Source organism: Furipterus horrens, unplaced genomic scaffold (assembly GCF_987537825.1).
Source record: "Furipterus horrens unplaced genomic scaffold, mFurHor1.1.pri manual_scaffold_10, whole genome shotgun sequence".
Taxonomy (NCBI): Eukaryota; Metazoa; Chordata; class Mammalia; order Chiroptera; family Furipteridae; genus Furipterus; species Furipterus horrens.
The window spans coordinates 51,262,297-51,287,343 of record NW_028327180.1 but is presented as its reverse complement, the minus strand read 5'-3'; the positions used below and the strand labels follow the sequence as shown (position 1 = coordinate 51,287,343).

Genomic DNA, 25,047 nt, shown 5'->3' with positions numbered 1-25,047 from the left:
GATTGGTTCTTCGTCCAAAGACCGCAGGAGTGGGACCCCAAACCTAAGGAAGGACACAACCTTGCCTCGTTCGGGCACACCCCGAGATTGCAGTCGCAAGAGAACCGAAGTCTTCTGACCGGTGCGCCGTTTCTGGGAGACGTTCCCGAGACCGAGTCAAGCCATTGACCTCGGCCCCAGCCCCGCCTTTCCATTGAGGGCACCACACACACAAATCTCTCCGTCCTCTGGGTACCTGCAGAGAGCTTTCCCCTTTTCTCAATTAACAAAAGGCTAGGCATCTAACAGGTTATAGTAAGATAAACTACCACAGTATTGAGGTAGACATTTCCGGAGTTCTTACGGACTTTTCCTTTAGTCCTCACGACAGTGCTGGGGGTAAGCAGATCAGGAATTAGTGCCATAACTCTCAGCTATGGAACCTAAGAGACTTCATTGAAATGACTTGCTCAGAGTCTTGCTGCTAATCACTGGCTGTTTTAGTCCCAATGACCAATTCCAGTCCTCTTATCCCCTGACCTTCCTGTCATCCCTCCAAGTCTAGCCCACCTCCAACACCCATACCCTCCCCCTTCCCTATTCATATAACATTCACAAAGCACTTCGAGACAGTTTAATCTCATTTTATCCTCATATAACAAGCCAGTGAGGTAGGTAGTTCAGGCATCATGATACCATTTGGGAGGTTAAGTGGGCAGCTATGGCTCAGACAAGTTAAGGGATTTTGTCCAGGTCTGAAAGCTAGCATGGGCCTCCAGTTTCAGCTCTGATGTGTCAAAGCTGGTACAGAGCAGAGCAGCTAACAACAGACCTTGAAAGTTACACTGCTATTCCCCATGTTTTCCTAACCCTCCTATTCCTGGTGCAGTCTTCAGAGGCTCTGCTCCATAGGCAGGACTCAATGCAGAGACAGTCAGGATAGTGCCTTTCTCTGTCCTGGGGCTTCCCATGCAGGATTGAAGAGGAAAGCAGGGCTCCAGGATCAGTAACTGTCCACTGAGGAATGAAGGTCAGCTCCATTCTTCTGCAGCTGCCTCACCCAGAAGACCAACTTTTTTGACTGTGTGATTCATGGCAGCTTGTTGGATCCAGTCAGTTCATAACAGTGACAGTCTCACAGAGATGTGTGTATGTATCATTTTGCATATATACACATCTGCAGCATGCTGAGTTCCACCAGATCACCATGCCAAACAGGCTCCAGGGATGCCTGATAAATCGCTTCACATTGTCTAGGCTCAGGGATTTCTGGCAGCCAAGGAGGTGCCCAGGAGCTGCCGCACCTTGGGGTTTCTTGGGGAACCAGGGCTCCCCTGCCAAGCTGCTCAGAGGAAAAGGACTCAGCCCTTGCCTCAGAGAAAAGGGCAAGCTTTCTCTGGCGGTGCCCAAAAACAGCAACGGGCAAAGGGCAAAGAAGAAGACTTCCCTGCACACCCCTCCCCTCAGGGACATGCCTTTGCACCAGGAGGTCTCAGTAGACAGAAAAGTTTTTTGCTCGTTGCTTCTTCACCACTAATGATGGTATAAAGGTTTTCCGGAGGGCACGACATGGAGGTCTTTCAGGGAGGTCCCTTGACTCAATCCTGTGGAAAAGGAAAGGTGGCCTTAGGCTAAGACAAGGAAACAAAGGTGACAATGGCCCCAGAGCTAGTCAGCTCTGCTTATCTGCTGTGGGGATGGTAACTGACATAGTGCTTCCACCCCCCCACCCCACCCCAGGGAATTATTCACTATAACTCCTTCACCCACCCACTCCCATGATCCACTGTGGAATCCTTTGTGCACCTACTTTGCTTGCCCAGCACACCAGGAAGGTGGCCTGAGTTTCAGCTTGAGGGTTGAGGGTCTGAGAGGCTGGCATAAGGAGACTTCCCACATTCTGGTCCTGGCTCTGCCACTGACTCACCATGTGGCCTCGGGAAAGTGGCCTCCCTCCCCAGCCCAGCCTCCTCATCTATCCACAGGAACTTTTAACTACTTTCTGTTTCTTCCAGCACCGTCTCCAAGACTGTGACACTCAGATGTCATAGGGACAAAGAGAACCAGCAATACAACCTCAGCATGCTGGTCCATTGGCTCCTCCCTCTGCCCTCACTTGGGCTGGGCCCCAGCACGCACCTGGGGGTAGTGCCATCAAGAGGGGCAGGAGGCTCAGGGTGTGGAGGGCTCTTCCAGCGAATCCGATTGAGAAAGACCTTGACCTTGTTCCAGTGGGAGAGATCCTGCTGAGCAGAGAATGAGGTGGTCACTACAGAGCCCCACCCTACAACATGCCCCATGCCACCAGAGACAACTGTCACCACAGCCAGACGTCACTTGCTCCAAGCAGGAATCCTCTCATTTTCCCAGAGTTTCTGGCCTTTACGGTACCCATACATGCACCTGCCCCCACATATATCCTTCAAATACCTTGTGATTCTGGGAAGATCGATAGTTGTGAACTGGCTCTGCAGGGATCTCTGATGGTCTGGGAGGGTTGGCACTGGGCACCCCTACCTTTGGGAGTGAAGCTCTTTTTGCACCTTGAGAGAGAGAATCAGGTGACCCAGGGCCATGAGCAGGAACACACCCATCAAACCCAGGGCTCAGGGGGGTCTGCCTGGGGCCCTGGGCAGGCAGGACACAGAGGGAGACACAGTCACCCCATACCTGTCTCCTTTGTCTGGCTAAGCCGTTCCCTGGACCCATGCACCTCACTGCCTGGGGCATGAGAAGGTGGAGGCAAAGGGGCCAGGGTTGAGAACTCCTCCTCCTCCTCCTCCTCCTCCTCTTCCTCCTCCGACTCCTTCTCCACCTGGTCCTGTGCGCAGGAGAGAAGGGCACTCACGGCCTGAGCAGAGGTCTAGGCTGTTCTGAAGGAGGCCCTGGTGCCTCCTCCACTTGCTGGCCCACCTGCTAGCCTGACTGCCACAAGGTTCACTCACCCCAGGGAGCCTCTGGGTCTGCAGCTGCAGGTGGAGCTGCTGGAGCCTTGCCATCTGCTCCAGCACCAGGCACAGGTGTTCCAGGTAGCGAAGACCTTGTCCCGGGAGGCAGGCCCAGGCTTCAGGCCCCACACCCCTCACCTGTGGGACATAGTGAGGTAGGGGAGACTTGAATTCAATCTGACTCCCACTTTCAGTGGCCATCAGATGGGGGCAGAATGGGCGGGGAGAGGAGGACTATGCACCCAGCTGTCCTCCCCCTGCCCAGCCAGCCACAGTGCCAGGCAAACCTCATACCTGCCCACCTCCACATAGCTGGGAGTGGGGTGAGACAAAAAGCAGTGACACAACCCATCAATTAGGGATAGGAATGCCCCACCCCGAGAGAGCTCTGGGGAGAACAGCTGGGGGGGAGGGCACCAGCCGGTGTGAGAAGGCCATCTCCACCCACTCTTCACCCAGCCTGAGAGATGGCACTCACCACCTGTGCTTCTTCCAGGCCTGCCTTTCGGTCAGTTTCTGCCTTGGTGGCCTCTTGGTCCCTTACTCCAAAGAGGGGCACTTCATACTCAGGCTTCCTTGCTGGCTTCAGGGAGCGGTGGCGTTGTGACAAGCTGTCAGGGGACATCAGAAGCTGGCTGGACCGCTCCAGTACCTGCTCTAGCTTACGGCTGGCCAGGAGCCGGCCCAGGTGGGCAGGAGGCTCCATGGGCAGGGCCAGCGGCTCAGGGCTCCCCAGAGGCTCAAAGTCCAGAGATTCGTGAGAAAGGTCCGGTGAGGTGGTCAGGGAGCTGTCCCCAACTGCCATCTCCACTCCTGAGTCCCGGGAGGCCAGTTTGAGAAGTGGCACCTGCCTCGGGAGACCTTTCAGCTCGCCATCCATCTCCCAGGAGTCCAGTGAGCAACCCTGAGAGGCGTCCAGGATCCGTCTGTAGGTGCTGGTGACTCCAGGCACCACACAACCGTGTGCCGGATTCTCACCAGCTCCATCTGCAAGGAGAGTAAGGATCAGGCTGGGCAGGCGGCCCCCCACGCCCCCAGCATTCCTGGCAGCTGAAAGCATTCCCCAGAGAGGAGTGCCCTGGGCCAGAGGTGAGGGTGGAGCCTGGCCAGCCACAGCCCCGCCTGGGCCATGTTCGGTGCAGTTTTCTTTACAACAGCAAACTAGTGGCCACCCCTGCTATGGGCTGAGTGGTCAGCTGTTGGAAAGGATTTTCTTTCATCAACTCCTGGATGGCCTATCTCCCTTTGAGGAAGGGGTGCTTTCCTCCTGGGAGCCCTTGTGCTCTGCCCCTGGGGTTTGCCTCCAAATCATAAGTCGGGGAGCTGAAGCCTCTTCCTCTGCTCCCCATTGGGGGGTGGGGGTTATGACTGCACCTGCCTCAGGGAGAGGGGGAAGGGCACAAAGAGGGTGCAAACCGGCATTAGGGTGCTGGGTGAAGTCTCTCCTGGAGCTCTGGGACAGCGTAATTAAAAATAACAATAGCTATAACCATTTTGGCTGCTTACTTTTTTTAAATGAGAAATACTGAAAATTTTGTGGAGAGTTGAAGAGAAAAAACCGGAAGAAAGGGAACTCGGCAAGCAGGAGGAGATGTAGCTTTGTCACTCATTAACTATCGCCTGGGTGCTAGGCCCTCCTAACATCTGGGTGTCCTACTTGTTATTAATGATGCAGACACTGGGGCTCAAGGTGGAGGACCATCCACATCTCCCAGCGGGCCACGCGGGGAGCCAGTGCCAAGCCTGGCCCCTGGGCAATGAAGTGGGCCACGAGGCCCACCCCAGGGTGCCTGTAGAAAGGGGTCCGCCGCCACCGAGGGGCGCTTTAGGAACTGCGGGCAGGGGCAGGGGCCGGCGGAGAAAGATCTATATCGGGAATTAAAAGGAAGTGGGCCCGGAGGAAGTGGGATGGAGGTGGTCAGTGAGTTAACGCCCGAACTCGAACTCGGGCCGTTTCAGTGAGCAAGGCGCAGTCACTCAACCCTTCCAAACGGCGGCCATGAAGCGGCCGCGGCGAGGTCGGGCGCCCCGGGCGGATGTGCGGGGTATGCGGGACGGGACTGGGGTCAGCGCTCCCGAGTGGGAGCTAGGGCGGAAGGCTCAACCCGCCTGGGGGTGGGAGACTCACCCCGGCCGCCGCCGAGTGGCTCCACGGCGAAGACGCGCCGCCGGCCCAGCATGGCCCTGCTGCGCCCCGTGCGCTGCAGCCGGACAGAGTGCTCTCGGCCCGCGTCCCCTAGCCGCAGTCGCGCCGACGGCTTTGCTGGTGAGTCCTGACCCCCTGGGCGCAGCCCCCGGACACTCCCGCGGGCGGTGGGGTGGAGGGAGTGTGGCGACGCAGGAGGAGAGTTGCAGGTGTGAGGGGAGTGGGAGCTGCACGCGGGCGGCCCGCCTAATATTGGCTGGGCGTGGAAAAGGACCCCCGTCCGCTCTCCCTCGGACCCCGATCCTCTGTGTTTCAGGCGGGCGCAGCCCCGCGCTCCCGCACCCGCCCAGGAGCAGAGCCCCCGTCCGGAGTCGCCTTCTGGCCCGTTGCGCGGGGTCACTCCGCCTCCGGTCCACACGCGAAGTCTGCCTTCCTGCTGCCCAGATGAAGCCGACGGGCGGGGACTGGACCGGGGCTCGGAAGGAAATGGAGCCCCATGTGCTGGCCGATGGAAGGCCGCTGACCAGGGCGCGGATGTCCTCGCGCTCCCAGCTGTGTGCCTGGGGCACATCACACTGCCACTCAGACACTGACGCGAGAAAATGGGGGAAGTGATTTCTGTCCTGAGGGAAATCCTTTCCCACAACAGCAAAGCGCCTTGGGTCCTGGGCTAGCTCTGAATCCCTCCTGGTTCATGCCTCTTACTCACCCGGGGCCCCTAAAGCTGGGGGCTGGGTAGGACCTCAGGACTGGGGAAGACGTGAGCCAAGAGCCGTGGGAGCAGCCTGGAGGTGGTGCAAGAGCAAAGGCTTCCCTGCCCCCACACCACACCAGCACCCTCAGCCCAGGGCCTGAAAGGGGCTGGGAGTCCAGGCAGCTGCTGAAAGTGAGACGGCCTGGTGACCAGATGAGCTGGTGGCCCTAAGGAAGCCTCATTCTCCTGAGGCAGGTGACCTGGCTGGAGAAACCCCAGTGGCTGCTCCCTAGGAAGGAAGCGATGTCTGCCCACACCTCTGCTCTCGGTTCCTTCCACCCTTCCTCAAACACCCTACACAGGAGGCTTCATCAGAGAACCACAAACAGGCCTACAGCCAAGCCCACCAAAGGAAGAATGATAGCCAAGTGCTTGAATTACCAGCCCACTAGCCCTGGGTGCTCTGGGCTGCCCCCTCCTGGCCTGTCCTGGGCAGCACCTGCTCCGCATTCTTTTTCCTCAGATCCAGGAGGGAAACAGAGAACACTGGGCCTGGCAGGAACTGCTTTATGCAATTCAAACGGCCATGCCCCCCAGGCCTTGCCAGACCCCATTGCCAGCCCTACCCCAGCCCTCCCCGGGTAGGAGGGTAGGGGGGCTGGCCAGTCAGGTGGCTTCCTCCCTCCAAAGTGAGAACATGGGGAGGGAAAGGAGGGAAACTTTGCCAGATCTCACCCTGAATTTGGAGAATGTGGGGCCACATTCTGAGCACAGTCTCCTTGGTGACTCTGGGGCAGGAATGCATCTGGCACAGGAAGCCAGCCAGCAGGAATGCCATGTCTCAGCACAAGGCTATGTGTGGCCTCAAAGGAACAGCCCTACACACACAGACACACACCCCAATGCATACTCCAGATCATGTCTTCCCATGCAGATATGCCAGTCCCCTCCTGGTGATCAGGATACCTTAGGGGATGGGACACATACGCCCCTCCCATCTGCTTTCTGCTGCCCTGCCTGACGGCCGCGCCCACCCACACACACACACCCATGATCACCTCTACAGTCTCTCCTTCACCCTGTACTGCCAGAGGACAATCATCTCCCTGTAGGACCAACAGTAAAGCCAAGAGCCTAGGGGCAGCTTCTGTCTGACTAGAGATGGCTGGGAGCCATGGTGCCCTCCCTTGGGGCCCAGAAGTCTTCCCCTGGTGATGGAGGGGCAAGAGCACCTCACCCCTGGACAAGCCAGAAACCTGGGAGTCACGATCCTGGGTCCTTCTGCACCCCCTCCCTGCCCTCAGTTTCTCCAACTGTAGATGAGGGGGCAATAACAGCACCTACCTCAGTGTGTACCCAACTGTGATGATTAGTTACACGCTTCTGACCTCCTTGGCACTTTAGAATCACCCAGCTTGGGACTTTGGGAAAGTCACTTTCTTCTCTCCAACTGAAAGGGGATGTTGTAGACACTCTCTTGGGCCACTGCTAACTCCAATCTGTCATCATTTCTGAAGCTATTCCCCAAATGCAGCAGCAGCTAAGGAGGGCGCTGCACAGTACGAACTGCAGTTGCATAATTTGGTGGCCTCCCCCACCCCATGTCTGGGTCAAAGCAGGTGGGGGTGACATCAGCCCCAGGCTTCCCTGCTGACATGGGTTTGGCTGATAACTCCATCTTCCAAAGCAGCTTCCCCCAAGCTCAGGCTGGCTGTGTCGCTATGGAAAGCTCTGGAACGGGAACCCACAGGGCCCTGGTAGGACAGTCAGCTGCCACAACTAGGGAGGTAGATTTGAGAATGAACCCACTGCCTTCAGGCATCCAGCCACTGGTAGGCACGCCCACTTCACAAGGGTCTGCGCTCACATTTGCTCTTCTCCACTCCTGAGAGAGCTGCTGCCCCAGCTTGGCTTGTTAGGGAGCAGGGTCTCACTGCATTCATATTCCAACTCCCCTGTCAGACTTGTCAATTCCCTGCTTAAAATGTTCAAAGTGTCCCAAGAGCCTCAAGGTGAGGCTCAAACCATTTCTCCCAGCATTCAAGGCTCCCATCTTCCTTTGCAAACCTGTCTCAGTACACCTGTCAGCCACTCCTCCAAACCGATCATTCCACCTGCACTTGCCCCATCCCTCAGCATTTCTCTCCTGCACCTGTCCAGGTCCTGCTCATCCTTTCACCAGATCGCCCCTGCTGGGAACTCACAGGGGCGCGTGTGTGTTCCACATTAGCTCTCAAGCACTCGCTGTCACATAGCATTATGTCATTCATGCCAGCTCAATTGCTGCCACTTGACTATTATCTTCAGTAAAGCAAGAGACATGCTAGATCCTTCTGTATTCCGGCTTTGCCAAACCCAAGTACTTCCAGAGGGGCGAGTTCCCCTTTGGTGAGGGAGCATTCTCCCCTGCCACCAGCTACCGCTGACACTAGGTGGCGCCAGGGTGGCTATCCCATTTCAGACCAGACGTTCTGGCCAAACCTACAGAGCCTCGGAAAGCCTTGATCTTTTCTATGAAAATAAAGGCAGCCATCCAGGCAAAAGGTGAGACAGTTATATCAAGGTGTAAATTATATCAACAGGTGCCTGAGGAGGCAGCACAGTCTCTGCCAAGATTCCTTCCAAAAAGAGCCGGATAACACAAAGCACTCTCTGAAGCCCAGCTTTGATCTTTTCAGTGAAAGTAAAGCTGAGGCTGCTGCCCACCCCTGGCTTGGAGGCGGGGTGAGTCTGGAGCAGCCAGCAATACCCATGCACCTTCATGAAATGTCTTCTTGGATTGGGGGGGGGGGGCAGTGAATCAAGTCAAAAATCTGGCAGGGACCACTGCCTTCACCTCAGCTCAAACATATGTCCCCAGGGCGGGCATGCTAGTACTGGCTGTGAAATTTTATATACATATGTATGTGTGTATATATATATATACATACACACGCATATATATATGTATACACACACACACAAACACATTTTTCCCCCCCCAAATCAACCACCAATGAAGCCAGCAGGGTCTCCCAGGGAAAGGGACAGGCAGACCACCTCTGGCTTGGGGGTGAGGCCCTTGGTGGGTGATGGTCCCTCAGGGTTGGAGCCCTGCTGGGTTGTCCCCTTCTAGGCCAGGCTCACCTGCAGCCCTGTCCCAAAGTGATTCTGCATACTGTATTTCTCCAGTGGGTACAGACAGCCTCGGGGAACGCAGGAGGGACTTTGGCTATGGCCCCTCCTCTGCCTGCTCTCTGGGTAAGTCAGCAAAACTGGCAGCACCCACTCCAGGTAGAGCAGGGGGCCCAGAGAGTACCAGCCCAGCCAGCAGCAGTCACTGAGAGGGGCCTGGACAGAGGAACAGGTCTGGGACCACCTCTCGTCCTTCTGCTGCCCACCTTCAGCAATCCTTCCCTTCCCCAGACTTGCAGCAAGACACTTGTTCCTGTAAAGTACCAGGGATCCTCCCAGTAAAACAGGCACCTTTACAAAAGGGTCCTGTAAGAGCAAGCTCCTCAGCAAAGAGAAGTGAGGGGGTTGAGGGAGGGGGAAATAAGAAGGAAAAACTATGTAAATAAAGCCTCTCCACCCAGGAAAGTGCAGGAAAGAGGGGCAGTTACTTTATTTTGTCCATATATATATATATATATATATATATTTTTAAAGGTTTTATTTCTTTTTAGAGAGAGGGGAGGGAGGAAGAAAGAGAGGGAAAGAAACATCAACGTGGGGCTGCCTCTTGTGCGCCCCCAACTAGGGACCTGGCCCACAACCCAGGCATGTGCCCTGACTTTGGTTCACAGGCAGGTGCTCAATCTACTGAGCCAGGGCCATGTATATATATTTATGGAGCTCACATGTCAGAAACTTTACACAGTGAATACCTTCAGCCTCTGGCCCACCCCTCTCCTAGATGCTAATCTCCATGGCCCAACCGGCTTCACCCCTGCTGCTCAGATAGGTCTGATGCATTGTCCACCCCAGGCTGGTGCAGAACTTGTCCAGCAGGAGGAAGCGAGAGTATCTAGCAAAGGCCTGGGAAGGTGAGGCTGCCCTCACCCACAGCCCAAGACAGGACTCGGCCTCTGGCCTCAGCCAGCGAGGAGAAAGGGGCCCCACCACCCACCATTGCCCTTCCTTGCCAACTTGCTCTTGGCATGGCCTTGGCTCGGAGGTGCCCACAGAGTCGAGGACAGGATGAGGGCACAGTGGCGCTCAGGCCTGGGAGTTGAGGGCTTGGGGCACTGAGTAGCGCTGGCGGGCGTGCTTCTCGCAGTACAGCTCATCCCCCACCCAAAAGTGCCCCCGCATCTTCAGGTTCAGCCTGCAGTCTGCGCAGGTGTAGCAGCCGGGGTGGCGGTATCGCCCCTCCTGGATGCGCACAGCCTGGTTCCTGCGGGAGGGAGGTGGGAAAACCATTAGCCTGGGGGGTGGAAAACCGGAACACCAGGCAGGATGCCCCCCCAGAGCCCAGAGGCAGGACCTGGGGAGATCCCCAAGTCTCAGACACTTGCCTTCCCTAGCCTGCCCTAAGGAATCTCACTTCAACAACCCCCTAATTCAAAATAAAAGTCATTCCTCCCCCCACAAAAGGTAGGTAACTCCATCCTGACTCTTCTGGATTGTTAATGGAGCAGTGGTTCTCCAAGCATGTCCCCAGATGCCAGGACCAGCAGCGTCACATCACCTGGGGACAAGCTGGAAATGCAAGTTCTGGGGTGGAAACCGCGGGGGGGCTGGCCCGGGAATGCTCTAGCCCACCCAGGGGGCTCTGCTGCAGCTGTGACACCAGGAGCATTGGGTTAGGACACTTTCCTTCTGTCAGTGCAGCAGGTGAGGGGAGTATCCCTTCCTGCAGATGAACCACTGACCCTCTAAACTGCGCACGGAAGAACTTTTTCCAGGGGGGCCTTTCAGCAATTTTCTAGGGAATGTGGCTGCCTTCTAATGCCACCCACTGAGAAAAAGATACACACTTCTGGAAAATCCAACCCATTCCAACTGAGGTACCAGAGGTGCAAGAGCAATATTTTCCGGGCGGAACCGCCTCACCTAGAGGCAGATCTCCAGAGGCTCGGAGATCACTGGAGAGGAATCCAACGCAGTCGGGTGTCTTACTCCAATGGGGGGTGGGGAAAGCAATCGGGGAGGAGGAGGTCCCGCAGGAAGAAGCCAGCGCAGGCCTTCTAAAAAGGCTGGCAACCACCCATAGAATGTCCACTCTGTCAGTGCGTCCCTCCTGGCCCCCACTGGTGGTTCTCTGCAGGCACCTCTGGAGCCCACCCTGGGCCCTGCCCCCACCACCTCCCAGGGCTACCAACACTCACGCAATGCTGGTGCTGCACTTCTCACATGTGTGGAGCTTGGGTGGGGTGGCCAGGGCCCTGGATGTGGGCAGGGAGGACTGGGGGCTCAGGGAGCTGGGCAGGAAGGCAGGCGTGCCACCTGCAAGGGGGAGTCAGACACACACCTCAGAGCTCAGCAATCACAGCAGCATCCTGGCTGTATTTACTTAGCACGCACCACCTGCTCTGACACGCTCCGCTCCAAGGATGCTCACACTTACAGGCGCACTTAGGGGCGGGCCTCTGGGGGATCGCTGGGCTGGGCATGGGGAATGAAGGAAGAAAGCAATCATGCCAGACACCTGGCAGAGGCTGGGCAAGTGCAGGAAGCACACAGGAGGCAGAGTTCACCCGAGCTAAGACTACAAGCTGGGGAGTGTCTGTGTTCAGTGTCTGACACAGCAGGCCAAGCAGACATTTCCCTTGGTGTGGCCCAGCCACGACAATATTAATGGACAGTAATAATAGGTAATAACAGCACCATGATACCTTTGTACAGTTTTCAAAGGGATCTTATGTGCATTTTTGCACCTGAACCTTGGACCATGCTCAGATGAAGCAGATATTAAGGAACAGGTACAGGCCCCATTTGCAGCCAACTCCGCCACCAAGACTCTGGTGAGGATACCACGTCTGTCTATACTCACATCACCCACTGCCTCTCCCTGGCCCCACCAGGGCCTCAGGGTCATGATGGACAAGGCTGGCCCCAAACCTCCCACGCCACCCCCTGCCTCTGTGAGCACCTCTAGGAGATGGACATCAGAGTTGGAACCAGCCACCAAGTCTGACCGTCCCATCCTCTCACTCCCTGATGCAACTGCCCAGGCCAGGCCCTTCCCATCCCTGCTCTGGACAGGGTGGTGGTACCCGGCCCACCCCTGCCACAAGAACACCACAGCAGTGTCCAGTTCCCAGGGAACTGGGCGGGTCCATCAGCCCCAACAAACAGAGGCCCTCATGGACACACATAGGTCCTGACCACCTTTCATCACCACGCATCACCGCACTCGCACGTGGCCGTCCATCGGTGGCACAGTGAATATTCACCAAGAGCCCGAATCGGCGGCACTGCTCACTTCAGCATCTCAGGCACTGCCAGGCATTATGTAACTGGCCCTCCTGGGTTAGGCCACTCCTTTGCCTGGCACGTGAGGCCTCACAGCCAGGACTTAACCCCCACAGCCATCTCCCTGCCGCCAAGCCCAGTGTCCTCTGCCCCCACAGCCAAAGGCCCTCCAGCTGCCAACCTTCACATTCCACAGTTCCCCTGCCGCCACCTGAGGGCTGATTGGTTGAGGTTCCATCTTTCTGCAAGGTCCCCATCAAATCACTGTCCACCTCTGTTGTTCCCTTGGCACTTTCCTGACCCCAGCTTGGACCTCTGAGGGCACCCCTGGTAACCGCACCAGACTGTAAGCTCCTTCAGGGCAGGGCCTGTGCTTTCAGCGTCCCTTGGCGCCTCCTCCTGTGATGAGCACTTAAGAAATACTAGCTCACCTAGGTCTCAATAGGCCAAGGCTGTGGGTTCAATCCCGGGTCAGAGCACATACAAGACTCAACCAATGAATGCATAAATAAGTGAAACAGCAAATCAATGTCTGTTTCTCTCTGTCTCTCTGTCTCTCTCTCTCTCTCTTTCACTTCCTCCCTCTCTAAAACCAATAAGTAAATAAACATTTAAAAAAAAAAACCTAGCTCAACACACTCAGGGTTCCCTACACGAATCTCCCCCTCCCCATGACCAGGTCTCACCTCTCTCCTCGGCCTCCAGAGCTTCCTGCAAGAGTCTGAAGGAGCTGGACTGCCGGGGCACCACCCGCGCCTCACGATTTTCCTGCAGCATCTTGAAAACTTCTGAGTCCTCTCCCAGATGGTGGTCTCCCCTTTCCAATTCCACACTGCGGAGATGGGAGGCAGCCAGGAGTGAGGGTCCTCTCTGGGTGTCAGGACAAGCATCAGAGCAGGGAATGGGTGTCCTGGGGGGAAAGGACTCTGGCTGTCCGGACTCAGAGAGGCAGGGACCCCCATCCCTCTCCAGGAAGCCACTCTGTCTCCTGTCCCTCCCAGTCCTCCAAGATCCCACCCCACCTTCCAGGGTCCACTGGTACCTGCATCTGGGGCTGGCGGACCGGGGGCCCGGGGAAGATGGCAGCACCAGCACAGCTGAGTTGCTGGCGAGGCCGGGGCTGAGGACAGCCTGCGGGAGCAAAGGCACCAGGAGGAGGAGTTGGCGCAGAGCCTCCAGCCAGCTTGACCAGCTCACCCAGCCTCTCCAGCCACTGCCAAGGCCAGCTGTTCCCAGGTCCAACACCAGAGGGCTCTGAGCCCTCACTGACCAGGAGGCCCCCTCTCCCTTGTCCCCCTCCACAGGGACCATCTCACCAGGCCCTCCGGCTGAGAGAGCCAGGGCACCAGGACTGCACCCCAGAGTGGAGGGAGGTAAGCGCGGAGCTACCAAGCTGAGGGGGCTCTGCGGGGGGCCTGGGTGGGAGGGGCAGAATGAAGACCAGGGGTGACAACCAGTTAAGTTCAGACAAAACGCAAATTCCTCTGTTATCTCAGGCCATGGGTTTGGAAAGATGTTGCATGTCGAGGCCTAGCTCCTCCCGACAGAACAAGCAAAGACGCCAACCCTTGGGCCGTGAGGAAAAGGAAACACAAAGGGGAGGAGTGAAGGGGCCGAGACCCCTCTGGGAGTTGGGGCTGGCGCTGCACAAAGGACGTCTGACCCACACACTGGTCCCCCTGCTAACAGGCCAGGGGCTGGGCTGGGCTGGTCCTCCCCTCGCAGCCTAGGGCCCACAGCCCAGCAACAGCGCCCCCTCGCTGCCGCTACAGTCCATCATGGGCTCTTGCACTTGGCCTCCTCCCATCCCACGCTGCTCTGCTGCCTGGCTCCCTCCCCCACCACTCCCTCTCCTCCCATGCCCATGAAGAGAGACGAGCCTCAGGGACCACCAAGAAGCACGGTGCTCGGAGCACCGCTTCCTGAGAAGCCAAATTCCCTCCGTTTTAAAATTCAAAGTCAGGCACAAATTATGGGGTGAAGTGAAAAAAACTGCATGAGGCCTTCAGCTAAAAGCGGAAATGTCAGAGTCTTGAGAAGACAGCCCTCCACCCTCACCCGCCTCTTCCACCAGCCTGCATTCCTCTGCTCTCAGGCCTCTGGGAAAACATTCTACAGGTGAGGGACTGAGGGTCAGGAGGGCAAAGCAGCTGGTATCAGAGGCAGGGCTGGCAATCCACACCCCAGTCCTGAGTGCCAGACTGGTGCTGTGTGGTCAACTGAAGGATGGTGAGGAAATGTCCTCAGGAATGATGCCAGCACCAGCTAGTTACTCAAGAACGATGTTGCATCTCACTGTCCCAGACAAGTGAGCACGTGCCACAGCTGGTGGGGATAGGGGGCTGAGATCTGACCAAGCTTCCTTCAAAAGCCAAGTCTTCCTGTGGATCAGAGGGCGGGATGCTCTTCTTGCTGCGCATATGTTCACTGAGGCTTCTGTCTCTCAGGAGGGGCAACCTCTGGTTTCCAGAATGGCCCCTTACAGGCTGGCGGTGCCCTGCACCTTGGTGGGCTCAGAGCAGCCTCAGCCCACTCAGGCACCAGCTGCATTTAGGAAATTCACAGCATTAAATTAGGGCCTTGAAGGTGCTGAAGTGCACAGTGGCTCGCACGAGGGGCCGGGGGACCCCATGGCCCCCATGCCAGCTGGCTCCATGTCCTCTGTAGACCGGAACACAAACCTAACCGGGGTGGGAATGTCTCTGGTTTCCACCACTGCATCCCCAGAGTCCAGAAGAGCGCCTGACACAGAGCAGCCGATTGGTAAGTATTTGCTGAAGGAATGGCCAGGGCCTCACGGAGCAATAGGTCGGAGTCCAAGGTGCAGAGAGAGGAAGGGGGCTCATCTGAGGTGACGTAGCGGGGGTAAGACTCACCTTCTCCTGCCACCTATCCCTGCCACCCAGCCCATGGCTCCTCTTTATTTATTTGTTTGTTTGTTTGTTTATTGCTTTTTAGAGAGAGAGACAGATGCATCAATGTGTTTTTCCACTGATTTATGCATTCATTGGTTGCTTCTTGTATGTGCCCTGACTGGGGATCAAATCACAACCTGGGCGCATCAGGATGACACTGTAACCCACGGAGCCACCTCTTCACATGACTGGGGTGGTCCTCAAGTCCTTCCATGCATCCAGCCCTGAGGGTTTTGCAAGACAGCTTGGTGTTCCTGCACCGTGTCTGATTCAGTAGGTCTAGGCTGGAGCCTGAGAATTTGCATTTCTAGCAAGTTTCAAGGTACTACTGCTGGTTTGAGAGCTACCCCCTCCCTCTACCACCCAAATGTCCCCTTTGCCTGGGCTGGGGACACCACAAGGAAGGTGGCCAGGATGGCCCTAGGACAAGATTGAACCACTGCTTCCCCCTTCCCTTGCTGGTCAGCTCCTAATCGAAACACTATCAGGTCCTACTGCCCGATCTGCCAGCAAAACTCCTGACAAAGCCTCCTCGGGCCACCCGTCCACACTCATGTTGCCCCTCCCAGAAGGCCTTCTGCTTTATAATTAAGACCATACTGTTTAGTGCTTAATTGTCCCAAAATTGTTTTGCATGTTTGTCTTATCTCCACAGCTATGTTGAAAGTTGTTTAAATAAGGGGATCTCATGGAGCACACGTCCATGCCCACATGAATGGCAGGCCACTGGACGGGCCCATTGAGGGTCACCAAGGAGCCCCTGCTGTGCAGCCCCCAGAGGACCCCACCCCTTCCTTCTCCAGAGCCCCCAATGTCTAGTGCCTTCCCCCAGCCATCCCCAAAGGCTCTGCTTTCAGGAATGCAGAATCAACTGGAATATGGATTCCAGCAGCTGGGCCTCATCCCCTTCGCCCCAAAGGCTGGACATGTCCCCAACTCTGCCCCCAGTAGCTGTGGCCCAGCACTGTTGGCTGCCTCAGCCCCTCACCTCCCCACCCACCCCAGCCCTCAGAGAGGAGAAACGCCCCAAGGGGGTTTGGGCTGTCACTAGCAGACAGTGGCACCTGGGGTGGGGACCCGGGCAGGGAGTGGGCCAAGTGCCACTTGAGGCAGAGCCACAGTCCCACTGGTGGTTCCCTGGTCTGAGCCAGAGGAAAGAGGAGGGGGATGGGGTGGTGAAGCTGGGGCAGGCACAGGGCTGGAATGGAGAGGAATGTGTTCAAGGGATGCAGCCAGAGCCAAAGGGAACCATCCCAACAACAGCAGCAAAACTATGTCAGCCCCGACCCAAAAGAAACACTCAAGAAGTGGGGAAGCCAGCAGGAAGCAGAGTGGCGGCAGCAAGCGGGAGTGAGGAGGCGGAGGGGGAGGCGGAGGCAGAAGGCCGCCTGGGACCAGCCAGGCAGGGCCAGGCAGCCAGCAGGACCCACCAGCAGACAGGATGGCCACCTGTCTCAAGGGGGTAGTGGCAGCCACTGGGAGACAGAGACCTGGCTGCCCTGCCTGGTAGCCTCAGCCACCTGCAGCCCCACAGGCACCACTGACACCATGGGCCCAGGAGGCTCGCTCCTCCCCCAGTGCCCTCACCTGTCGGCTTCCGAGATGGCCTCCGTAGGACAGGTGGTTGGCAGCGGTGAGTCCCGAAGTGTGTGCCAGGCTCTGGAAACTGCACAGGAAAATGCATCGTGTGTATGCCAAGCACCCCTCCAGACTGCCCCAGGGTTCCCTAACACAGCTACTGAGACTTTGAGGGGCCCGGCCTGGGCCTGGTGGCCAAGGGTGCCCACCCCCTGTGCTCACCTTCGGCTGATTGCAGCTTCTTCAGCAAAGGTAGGGGGGCTGGTGGGGGGCTGTATGAAGAAGGGGTTAGGGGAGGCTGGGCTGGAGCAGGAAGACTGGAGGGAGGACTGGCTCTCAGTGTGTGTCCTCACTGAACCCTGTGGACACAAGGACATGAAGAGTGGTCTGCCTGTCCCCCTGGGCCCTGTCCCTCAGGCCTCCCCTCCCTTCAGGGTGCTGGGGCCCCAGCTGAGGGCACCATAATACCTGGAAACGGGTTGCCAGCACCTCCACAGAGCTCTCCCCATTGATTTGCCCAGGAGGGGCAGCTCGGGACCTGAGGAGGGGACAGAGGAGGTGCAGGTCACAGGGGCCCTGGTGGGGGCTGGAGAGTTCAGCTGTCCCCACACCCAGGTTCTCAAAACTAGTAAAATGTCCGAAATATTCAGGCAGTAGGTTGTCAACTTTTAACTTGGCCGAATTCAAAACCAACAATGATCATCAACAGCCACCATTATTTCTTAAACAAAAGGACAGTTTAGCACCAAAAAGTAGAAAGGACATAATTTCAGCAAAAAGTTCCATGCATTCAATCTTATTAAAAAAAATTCCTCATGATCCTCCACCAATTTTTTTTTTTTTTTTTTTTTTTTTTTGGCATTTTATCCAAACTTTGTTACTGGTCAGCATCAGTTTATAAATCAATTTGCAGGGAGATTGCTGGTTTCATGTAATGGTTGGGCCAGCCACCCATTGTCCCCACCAGGGCCTGTCCCACCTCAGCTCTGCTGCTGTGGCCATAAGGCCTTTGAGAGAGTCACTCTGGTCCCTTCCACAGGCTTCTCCCCATGAAACAAGGGTGGCGCTGTCCCCTTCCCCCACCAGGCAGGCAGCCTCAGGACCAAGGGATGGCTCCCTCCCAATCACCACAGCAGTCAGTGAGAGCTCCCACCCCCTGCAGCTCCCCAGGGACCCTCCTCCAAAGCCCTTCCCAGTGGAGCCCAGCTGCAGCCTTAAAGAGCCACTGAGGGCAGAGAGCTGGCAGCAGAAGAGCGCCTGCTGCGACCCATCCCACCACACCATTCCTGGATGTCTGGCTACTTCTGGAGAGGTCGATGGGACTGCAGCCACCACACACCACCAGCCTCAGCCTCTCAGGAGGGCTGTGAGATCAGAATGAGGGGGGTGGGGGCTGTGGCTTCCCTGGAGCACTGGTTCCTGCCACAGGGCTCTGAGCCCTGCAAGGTCGTTGGGGTGGGAAGCGTGCTGCTTAGGGGAGATTTCGAGGGGGCTGGGCAAAAGAAAGAAGAGGCAGGGAGCCTTGATGTGCCCCATGTGAGCTGGAGGCCTGGGGGTACTCCGGGGTCCACCTCCCTGAGGGGCTGTCTCTCCAAGAGGTACCAGAGAGGAAAAGATGGTGTCAGCACTCCCTGCTGCCCCCCACCCCCCTAGGCAGCCTCATTTAGGTTTTGGTCCCCTTCCCAGATGCCAGGAGGTACTCCCCACCGTCCTCCTCTAGGTCCCATTCCTGCAAACACTCTGAAGCCAGAGTGGCAAGAAGGAGTCACAAGAAGCAGCTGGGGCCACCAGAGCATCATGGGAGGCAGCCCCCACAGCACACAGGGCAGCAGCCCCGGGAAGGCTCCAGTCAGGGGTGGGCATCTGGCCATGGGGCTGGCAGAGAGGTGGGAGGAGCCTGACTCAGGTTCAAGGCCCGCCCAAAGGGCTCCCCTGGCGGGGGAAATCGCCCAACATTCCTGTGCTGTGACTCACCAAGATGCCCCACCTGGGGAGTCACCTGTCTTCCCTCCCCCCAATCCAGGCCTCCAGGCTGCAAACCCCTCTAGCCCAAAATCAGCCCTCAGCATCAGGGCCCAGAGAGACAATGGAGGGAGGGAGAGAGGGGGTCTCTGAGGGTGAGCCCCCAAACTCCTCGCTTCTCTCCCCCTATCTGAACAAAGGTCATGCCCTCTTGAAGGCAGGGGCCCTGGAGACCCAGACTAAGGCACACCTTTCCCCTCTTCAACCCACTTCATGCCCACACCCTGTGTCCCACACACTTGGGAACCAGTCAAACCCGGGCATCCAGGTGGCTGATGCCAGCCTGCCCTGCCTGTGGCTACACGCCCAGCTGGGCAGGGGACACCCCTCAGCCCACCCTGCTGCAGGCCCAGCGCTCTGGGGGAGGCAGCTGCACAGGGCTGGCTGAGGGGAGGAGCTCAAGGCAGGCCCAGCAGAGGCAGAGGGCTTACCGGTCCAGCTGCAGCCGAAGGGGCGAGGGACTCTGGCGGATCTTGCTCTGGGCCTCGGCATGAAGCATGCCCTGTGCATCCTCCCCATTGATGGCCACAATGATGTCGCCAGGCCGTAGATCAGCAGCCTGGGCCTTGCCCTGCTCCGTTACCTGCCGGGGGTGAGGAGCAGGACATCTGAGGTGCCCCTGCTCAGACAGCGGCGACACTCGGGTAGGGAAGAAGGAGAGGGGATTCCCCTCTGTCCTGCCTCAGAAGCACAGGAGCTGGTTTGAACCAGGTGGACCTGTGTGCCCCTTTAATATCGCTCTCCCTGCCCTTTGGTACCTGCCCCACTGACCAGCTAATGCTCTCCAAAGCCCCAGTCCTCCCAACCCCAGTGCAGGCCTCCCAAAGCCCACGTGATGATGAATTTCAGGAACTGTGCTTGGAAATTCTTTTGGATAGAGAGCAAATTGCACCGTGCCAGTGGCCGCCAGCACACAGCTCTCTGCGGGAAGGCTCCTGGGCCTGAGGGCCTGGGGATGGACAGAGGCCTGGGTCAATGGGGAACTGCCAAGAACTCAGACACCTGTTCTCATAACCACCCAAAATGGGAGCCAGCAGGCATGGGGCTGGCCACCAGCAGGCCCCTCACTTGGCCCTTGCACTACCCAGAAGCCTGTTTCTACCTGGTTACCACATTCCCGTGGCAATGGGCCCCAGCCCTCTCAGGCGAACACTCCCAGGAAGTAGACCTCTGGTTCCAGAACAAAAATAAAGGAAGGTCTCTGTGGGGACCAGGTAAACGCAGCAGACCCTAACTATGGGGTACCTCTTAATCTCCTGGACTAGCCCTTACCTTGGTCACCATGATGGGCATGTGGAAATCCCTGCCCCCGATGATGCGGAAGCCCCAGGGCGCTGGCCCCGCAACGTCCACAGTCAGCGCCATACCTGCCATACCTGAGGAAGGACAGGTGGAGAGGCCAGTGTGAGGGGGCAGGACAGAGGCAAAAGGGACAAGAGGGCATGACAGGTCTGCAGAGCAGCCAGTCAGGGGCTGCGGGTGGAGGCAGAGGAAGTGACCACCTGCCTCCCTCACCCGCAGTTTCACTTCTCCCGCTCTGGGTCGCCCTCACTGCATCCAGCAGAGCAACCCCCTGGGGGAGCCGATAGGGCCAGAGAGGGGCTTGCTGGGCAACTGGCGGGCAGGGGGCCTCCGAGGCCAGGAGGCATCTGCATTTCCTCCTCTCGCCCTCCTCCACCATCAGGGCTAAGCCCCGCTAGTGCTTGCTTCCTGTCCCCAAAACCAACAACACAAGGTACTTCCTGCTGCTCTGGGGGAGGGCAGCGCTGTGGGAACAGAATGACTGCAAGGAAGCCGTGGTGCCACCACTGTCCAAGATGAGGCCAGGGTCTTCACAGGGGCCTCCTGCTACCAGCCCAGCACTTGGCAATGCGGTCCAGCTGGGCAAGCCTGGGCTCCCCACCTCCCCCAGGGGCCTGATGCCCTCTGAACAGCCCAGAAGAGGATAAACTCATCTGCTAAGTTGGGCACACCCACAACCTGGCGCTGGCCAGCAGGCTGAGCTGACTGATGCTGCCTGTGAGCCGTGGCCACATGCCTCCCATCCACTGTCCCCTCCTCTGGGCAAGGGAGTGTCCTTGCAGACCCGGCCCTTGTAGGATTTCCAGAGCCTCTAAGTTTGGAGTCAGGAGCCAACCCAGGCAGAAAGCTGCAGCGCCAGAATGGGGTACCATCCTGCCCAGCACCCACCCTGGAGCTGCCCCTGGGGAGGCCCAGAGACTGCAAGCGCTGCCCAAATCTATCCAAGGACAGCTGGGCCACGACCCCGAGTTAAGGAGCCTGTGGAGGGCGCCCCCAGGTTAATGGGGCTGTCTGCTCTCTTCCTGGCCCTGTGGCTTCCCCTTTGCCCAGGCCGGGCCTCTGTCCTTCCTCAGGCCTTCGGGCCGGCGGAGGCCGCTCACACGCTCTGATTCCCGGACCTTTGAGCTGGCCAGTGGACTACGCGCTGGGCGCAGCCAGGAGGTGCCCAGCCCGTCCGCCCTGCTCTCCCAGTTCCGGCGCCCTCTGCGCTCCCAGACCAAAGTACCCGTGGGCCGGGGGCTGGAGGAGGAGCGCCCCGGACTGGGAAGCCCAGCCCGCGGAGGGCGCCATCCGCGAGGCGAGGCTGCGGAGAGGGGCTGGGAGCACATGAAAGGCCTGGGCGGTGAGGGGTGCTCCACGGGCGCAGGCGCGCAGATCCCCGTGAGAGCCGGGAGGCCGCCGGCCACGCGGACGGTGCACAGGTGGGCGCGCTCATCTGGCCCCCGCTCACCTGTCGGGCTGGACGGCCGAGGGAGGGAGGGAGGGAGGGAGGGAAGGAGGACGGGCGAGGAGACGCCGGGGCTCTCGCTGTCGCCGCCGCCGCCGCAGCCTGCCAGACTCTGCGGAGAGCCGCCCGGGGCTCCGGGACCTGCCTCCACCCATGTGATCCCGGGGCCGCCCCTGCCGCCGCCCCGGCCCGAGAAGCCACCTCCTCCACGCAGCCCTGCCCAGGCGCTGCCGTTTGGTCCGCGCCCCTCTGGGGGGCGGGGTGGCTCTCCCTAGTGTCCCCTAGGGGCTGCGGCCGTCTTCCCCCGAAGTGTCCCGTCCTCCTGACTGCCCCCCGAATGCAGGGGAGGTATTCTGGTGGCGGTGACGAGCACCGCCTCGCAGACGGCTGAGCGCTCCCGGGCCGGCTGCCCCGCCCTCCTTCAAAGGAACCCTCGAGCAGCTCGTGAGGGCCAGGGCCAGGGCAGGGGAGGGCCGACCTGGTCTGCGGCCCACCATGCCTGTCTGTCCTCTCCACGCTCACACGCCGGCGCAGAGACAGACCGACATACACCCATTTCAAACTAGGGCCTCCCCGCCGCCTTCCCGAGGCCCGCGCGCTCCAGGGGCAACGGCTTGAAGCTTCCCGGCTGCAGATCCCTGCGAGCCTGCTCCACTCAGGGAGATTTGCCAGGTACAGGAGGAGATGAAGAAAGACTCCGGATGGAAGTCACTCAGCACCCTCTGGGCTATACACGTCCCTCCCTCTTCTGGGCTGATGCCTTTTCCATTGCTGGCTGCCCTTACTCTTGTGGTCCTGCCTGGGGCTGGCCAGCTGCAGCAACCCCCACTGGCCCTCGCCCCCCAGGCCCCAGCCCTCTACCAACCACCTGGAACCCAGGCTCCAGGGACCAGGAGAGCAGAACCAAGGAGAGGCCCCAGGCACCAGCTCAGAACCATCTGTCAAATCGTTCTCTAGAGTCATACCTAGCAACCCTTCTGTCGAGGACCCCAGGGCCCACCAGAGCTGGTTCTATCTACCTTCGGTCTCCGCTCTGTACCCTCTCTGGCAGGCTGGTCTGTTTCCAGGAGGGATCACCTGGAGGGCACAGCTGTAACTTGCCTACTTCAAGTAGTCATTCTCTCCCAGCTTCCTTTGCAAGGAGGGGCACCGCCCCCCCCCCTCACCCTCACGCCCTGGATCTCCTGCTTCCTGCACACACAGCCAGCTCGTCTCCAGCCTGCTGCCTCCCCGTCCCTGGCTTCCACAGCCTCTGTCCCTAGTGTGTGTAAGCCACTCTGCCACTAACTGTTCCCGTGCCCAGTGGTGTGGCTGCTTGGCCTGATGCACCTGTCCAACTCCCCAACTAGGCTAGAAGCCCGAAGGAGCAGACAGCTACAGGTAGGGCCAGCGCAGCCTTGGGGCCACGCAGACCTCACCTCAAGTGCCAGATCTGCCTCTGCTAGCTGTGTGACCTTGGGCAATTTCCTCAGCTCCTCTGGGCCTCAGTTTTCCCATCTGTAAAAGGGGACAATACATAGCTGTACAGATTGCTCTCCCATGTAAAGCTGCCTGCACACAGTTTCCTCAGAGGGCAGGCTGGGATTTTGTTTGGTTCATTGCTCCGGTCCCAGAGCCTAGCACAGTAGTCATTCCCTCCCAGTGGGGCAATCAGTGAATAGTTATTGAATGAATATTGCTTTAATGATTGAATGGGTTAATCTCTCCGACCCCTCAGCCTGTTTTACACCTTTTGGTGCTCATGATTTTGCCTTGACAGTCTCTGGAAACATCTACAGATTTGTCGGCAGGATTTCTGCTCCGTGGGTCCTGCATTCATAAAACTCCGGACACAGACAAAGGCAGCAGGGCATGACCCTCAGAACAGGAGGGAGCCCTGCTCTGCTCTCTGCACCTCTGTGCCTCTGGGCTCCTTGCCTCTCTAATGGGAGCAGCAGCCCCAGTAGCTTAAGGTCCTTCCCAGCTCTGACTTGGCAGGTCTCCTGCCCACCTCAGGCCTCCTTCCCCATCGTGCCTGATCAGGGCACCAAAGTAGTCATCGTACATCAGGGCCCTGGTGGCAGGTGGCCCAGGGGCCTAGGTTGGTTTGTTGCCCAGATTTCAGGTCCCTATCAAAAAGAGGGTATGGATTTGGTCTCTGCCCCAGGGAAAGGCAGGTTTGACCCTGATATCTTACATGAGGGCATCAGGGAAGGCAACAAAGCCAGAACAGGGATCAGGAACAGGCCAGTGGGGTCCCCAAAATAGGCCATTTTTTATAAGACAGGATGGACCTGCCCACTGAGCAGCAGACCGTGGTGAGGACTCTGGTGGCCAGATGGCTGAGGCAGAGCACACAGATCTTGTTCTTCCAGCTGCCATTTAACCACCACTAGGGTCTGGTCCCACCCAGGCCCAAGGAAGCGGCCAGGGTCAGGCCACCACCCTGTCATTCACAGGCCTCACCCACCTGCCTTGACTCACCTGGGCCCCACCTGCTCTTCCTACTCATCTGGAAGCTGGCATTGTCAGAAAGCATGTAAAAGAGGCCCAGCCCGGGGCCGCCCCACGGAAGTCCTTGACCTCACACATGACCTCTGGACAAGGAATACAGACAGGTAGCAACAGTCCTGGACCTGACTTCAGCATTTTCTAACAACGTGACCTAGATTACTGGATTTCTTGGCCTTCTCTGCTCCTGTGAAGCAGCATCAAACCTGCTAGCTGCAAGGCATATGGCTTATAGCGGTGTGTGGGGAGCACCTCAGGCCCGCTCTGTCCATTGCTGCCAGGAACAGCGCTGTCCCTCCTCGGTGCCGCCACTGTGGCCCCACAGGAACCACCAAGGCCCAGAACTCTGAAACCTTGGGCAAGAAGACACTGGCCCACCACTTCCAACTTCCCACAATCGATTGCTCAAAAACCCGAGCCGAATGGAGAAAGTAAACAGACAGCGGTTGGGTGTGGAATGGAGCACACAGAAGGAAAATATTAGGAACAGAGCAGTTAGACATGTCATCCAGGCCAGCAACCCCACAGTGGCTCCAGAATCAAAACATCCTGCACACAAGGCCACGTTCAGCGCTCTGGTTTCTCCCCACAGTCAGGCCTCCCCTGATCCCTGTGACAATGGTGCTCATGCTGTCTCTCTGCTCTGCCTGTCAGACAGCTAGCTGTCTAATACCAGGGGCTGCCCCAGGCTGCCTGAGACCTGAGGCCAAGACCTTTAGAGATAATAATGCAGCTTTTCCAGCTCCCCCTTACACACTCACACACACTCACAGCCCGTGTGACTCCCAGCACAGCCCACTGAAGAGAGTTCCCATAACGCTAAACAGGAGTGCCCTCTCCCCTCCCAAAGGAGGAGTGCAAGGCAAGGTCCCTGTATCCAGATTTATTTTACGTTCTCTTTCAGAGGGTCATGGGTTTGGGGGAGGCTGGGGAGGCAGGAGGGCAGTACACATCAGTCTCCTGGAAAACATTCCGCCCGCCCTTCCTGGGCATTATAGCAGCACATGAAAAGCCAGGCCCAGGGCTCAGCAGCCTTTGGGCAGTGGGGGCCTCCAGGGAAGACCTCTTGTCAGGCTTGAATGCTAAGGAGGTGCTGCATCCTCCCCCCACTTCACTCCCAGGCCCAGCTG

At 58.1% G+C, this 25,047-nt stretch overlaps 2 protein-coding genes across 5 annotated transcripts; both read right to left on the bottom strand.

The window, feature by feature from the left end:
• Positions 1–599: 599 nt before the first annotated feature.
• On the bottom strand, positions 600–4,254 carry CUNH8orf58 (chromosome unknown C8orf58 homolog). The gene is made up of 6 exons (XM_090290133.1): positions 3,406–4,254; positions 2,925–3,065; positions 2,650–2,758; positions 2,410–2,522; positions 2,119–2,225; positions 600–1,583 (listed from the first exon to the last, which is right to left on the bottom strand). The coding sequence occupies exons 1-6, from the start codon at positions 3,985–3,987 to the stop codon at positions 1,472–1,474; spliced, it is 1,164 nt and encodes a 387-aa protein (XP_090146259.1). The 5' UTR covers positions 3,988–4,254; the 3' UTR covers positions 600–1,471.
• Positions 4,255–9,406: 5,152 nt separating this feature from the next.
• PDLIM2 (PDZ and LIM domain 2) lies at positions 9,407–21,557 on the bottom strand. Of its 4 annotated transcripts, none has more exons than XM_090290131.1 (11): positions 21,431–21,557; positions 19,951–20,054; positions 19,110–19,261; positions 17,125–17,194; positions 16,879–17,015; positions 16,666–16,744; positions 13,206–13,294; positions 12,850–12,995; positions 11,077–11,194; positions 10,802–10,944; positions 10,002–10,142 (listed from the first exon to the last, which is right to left on the bottom strand). In XM_090290131.1, exons 2-11 carry the CDS (start codon positions 20,050–20,052, stop codon positions 10,069–10,071), a joined length of 1,110 nt encoding a protein of 369 aa, XP_090146257.1. In that variant the 5' UTR covers positions 20,053–20,054; positions 21,431–21,557; the 3' UTR covers positions 10,002–10,068. The 4 variants fall into 4 exon arrangements, with proteins under 4 accessions (XP_090146258.1, XP_090146257.1, XP_090146255.1 ...); XM_090290129.1 differs by lacking the exon at positions 21,431–21,557 and adding an exon at positions 20,869–21,037; XM_090290132.1 differs by lacking the exon at positions 10,802–10,944 and having other exon boundaries at positions 9,407–10,142; positions 21,431–21,547.
• Between the last annotated feature and the right edge of the window lie 3,490 nt (positions 21,558–25,047).

Coding starts and splice junctions, on each gene's coding strand:
- CUNH8orf58 (XM_090290133.1), bottom strand. CDS start 3,987: ATGCTTTCAGCTGCCAGGAATGCTGGGGGCGTGGGGGGCCGCCTGCCC. Junction 3,066..3,405: donor GCCTGGAAGAAGCACAGGTG/GTGAGTGCCATC, acceptor TATGTCCCACAG/GTGAGGGGTGTGGGGCCTGA. Junction 1,584..2,118: donor CTTGATGGCACTACCCCCAG/GTGCGTGCTGGG, acceptor CCTTTTCCACAG/GATTGAGTCAAGGGACCTCC.
- PDLIM2 (XM_090290131.1), bottom strand. CDS start 20,052: ATGGCAGGTATGGCGCTGACTGTGGACGTTGCGGGGCCAGCGCCCTGG. Junction 16,745..16,878: donor GAAGCTGCAATCAGCCGAAG/GTGAGCACAGGG, acceptor TTTCCTGTGCAG/TTTCCAGAGCCTGGCACACA. Junction 10,143..10,801: donor CTCTGGAGATCTGCCTCTAG/GTGAGGCGGTTC, acceptor TCCCTCCCGCAG/GAACCAGGCTGTGCGCATCC.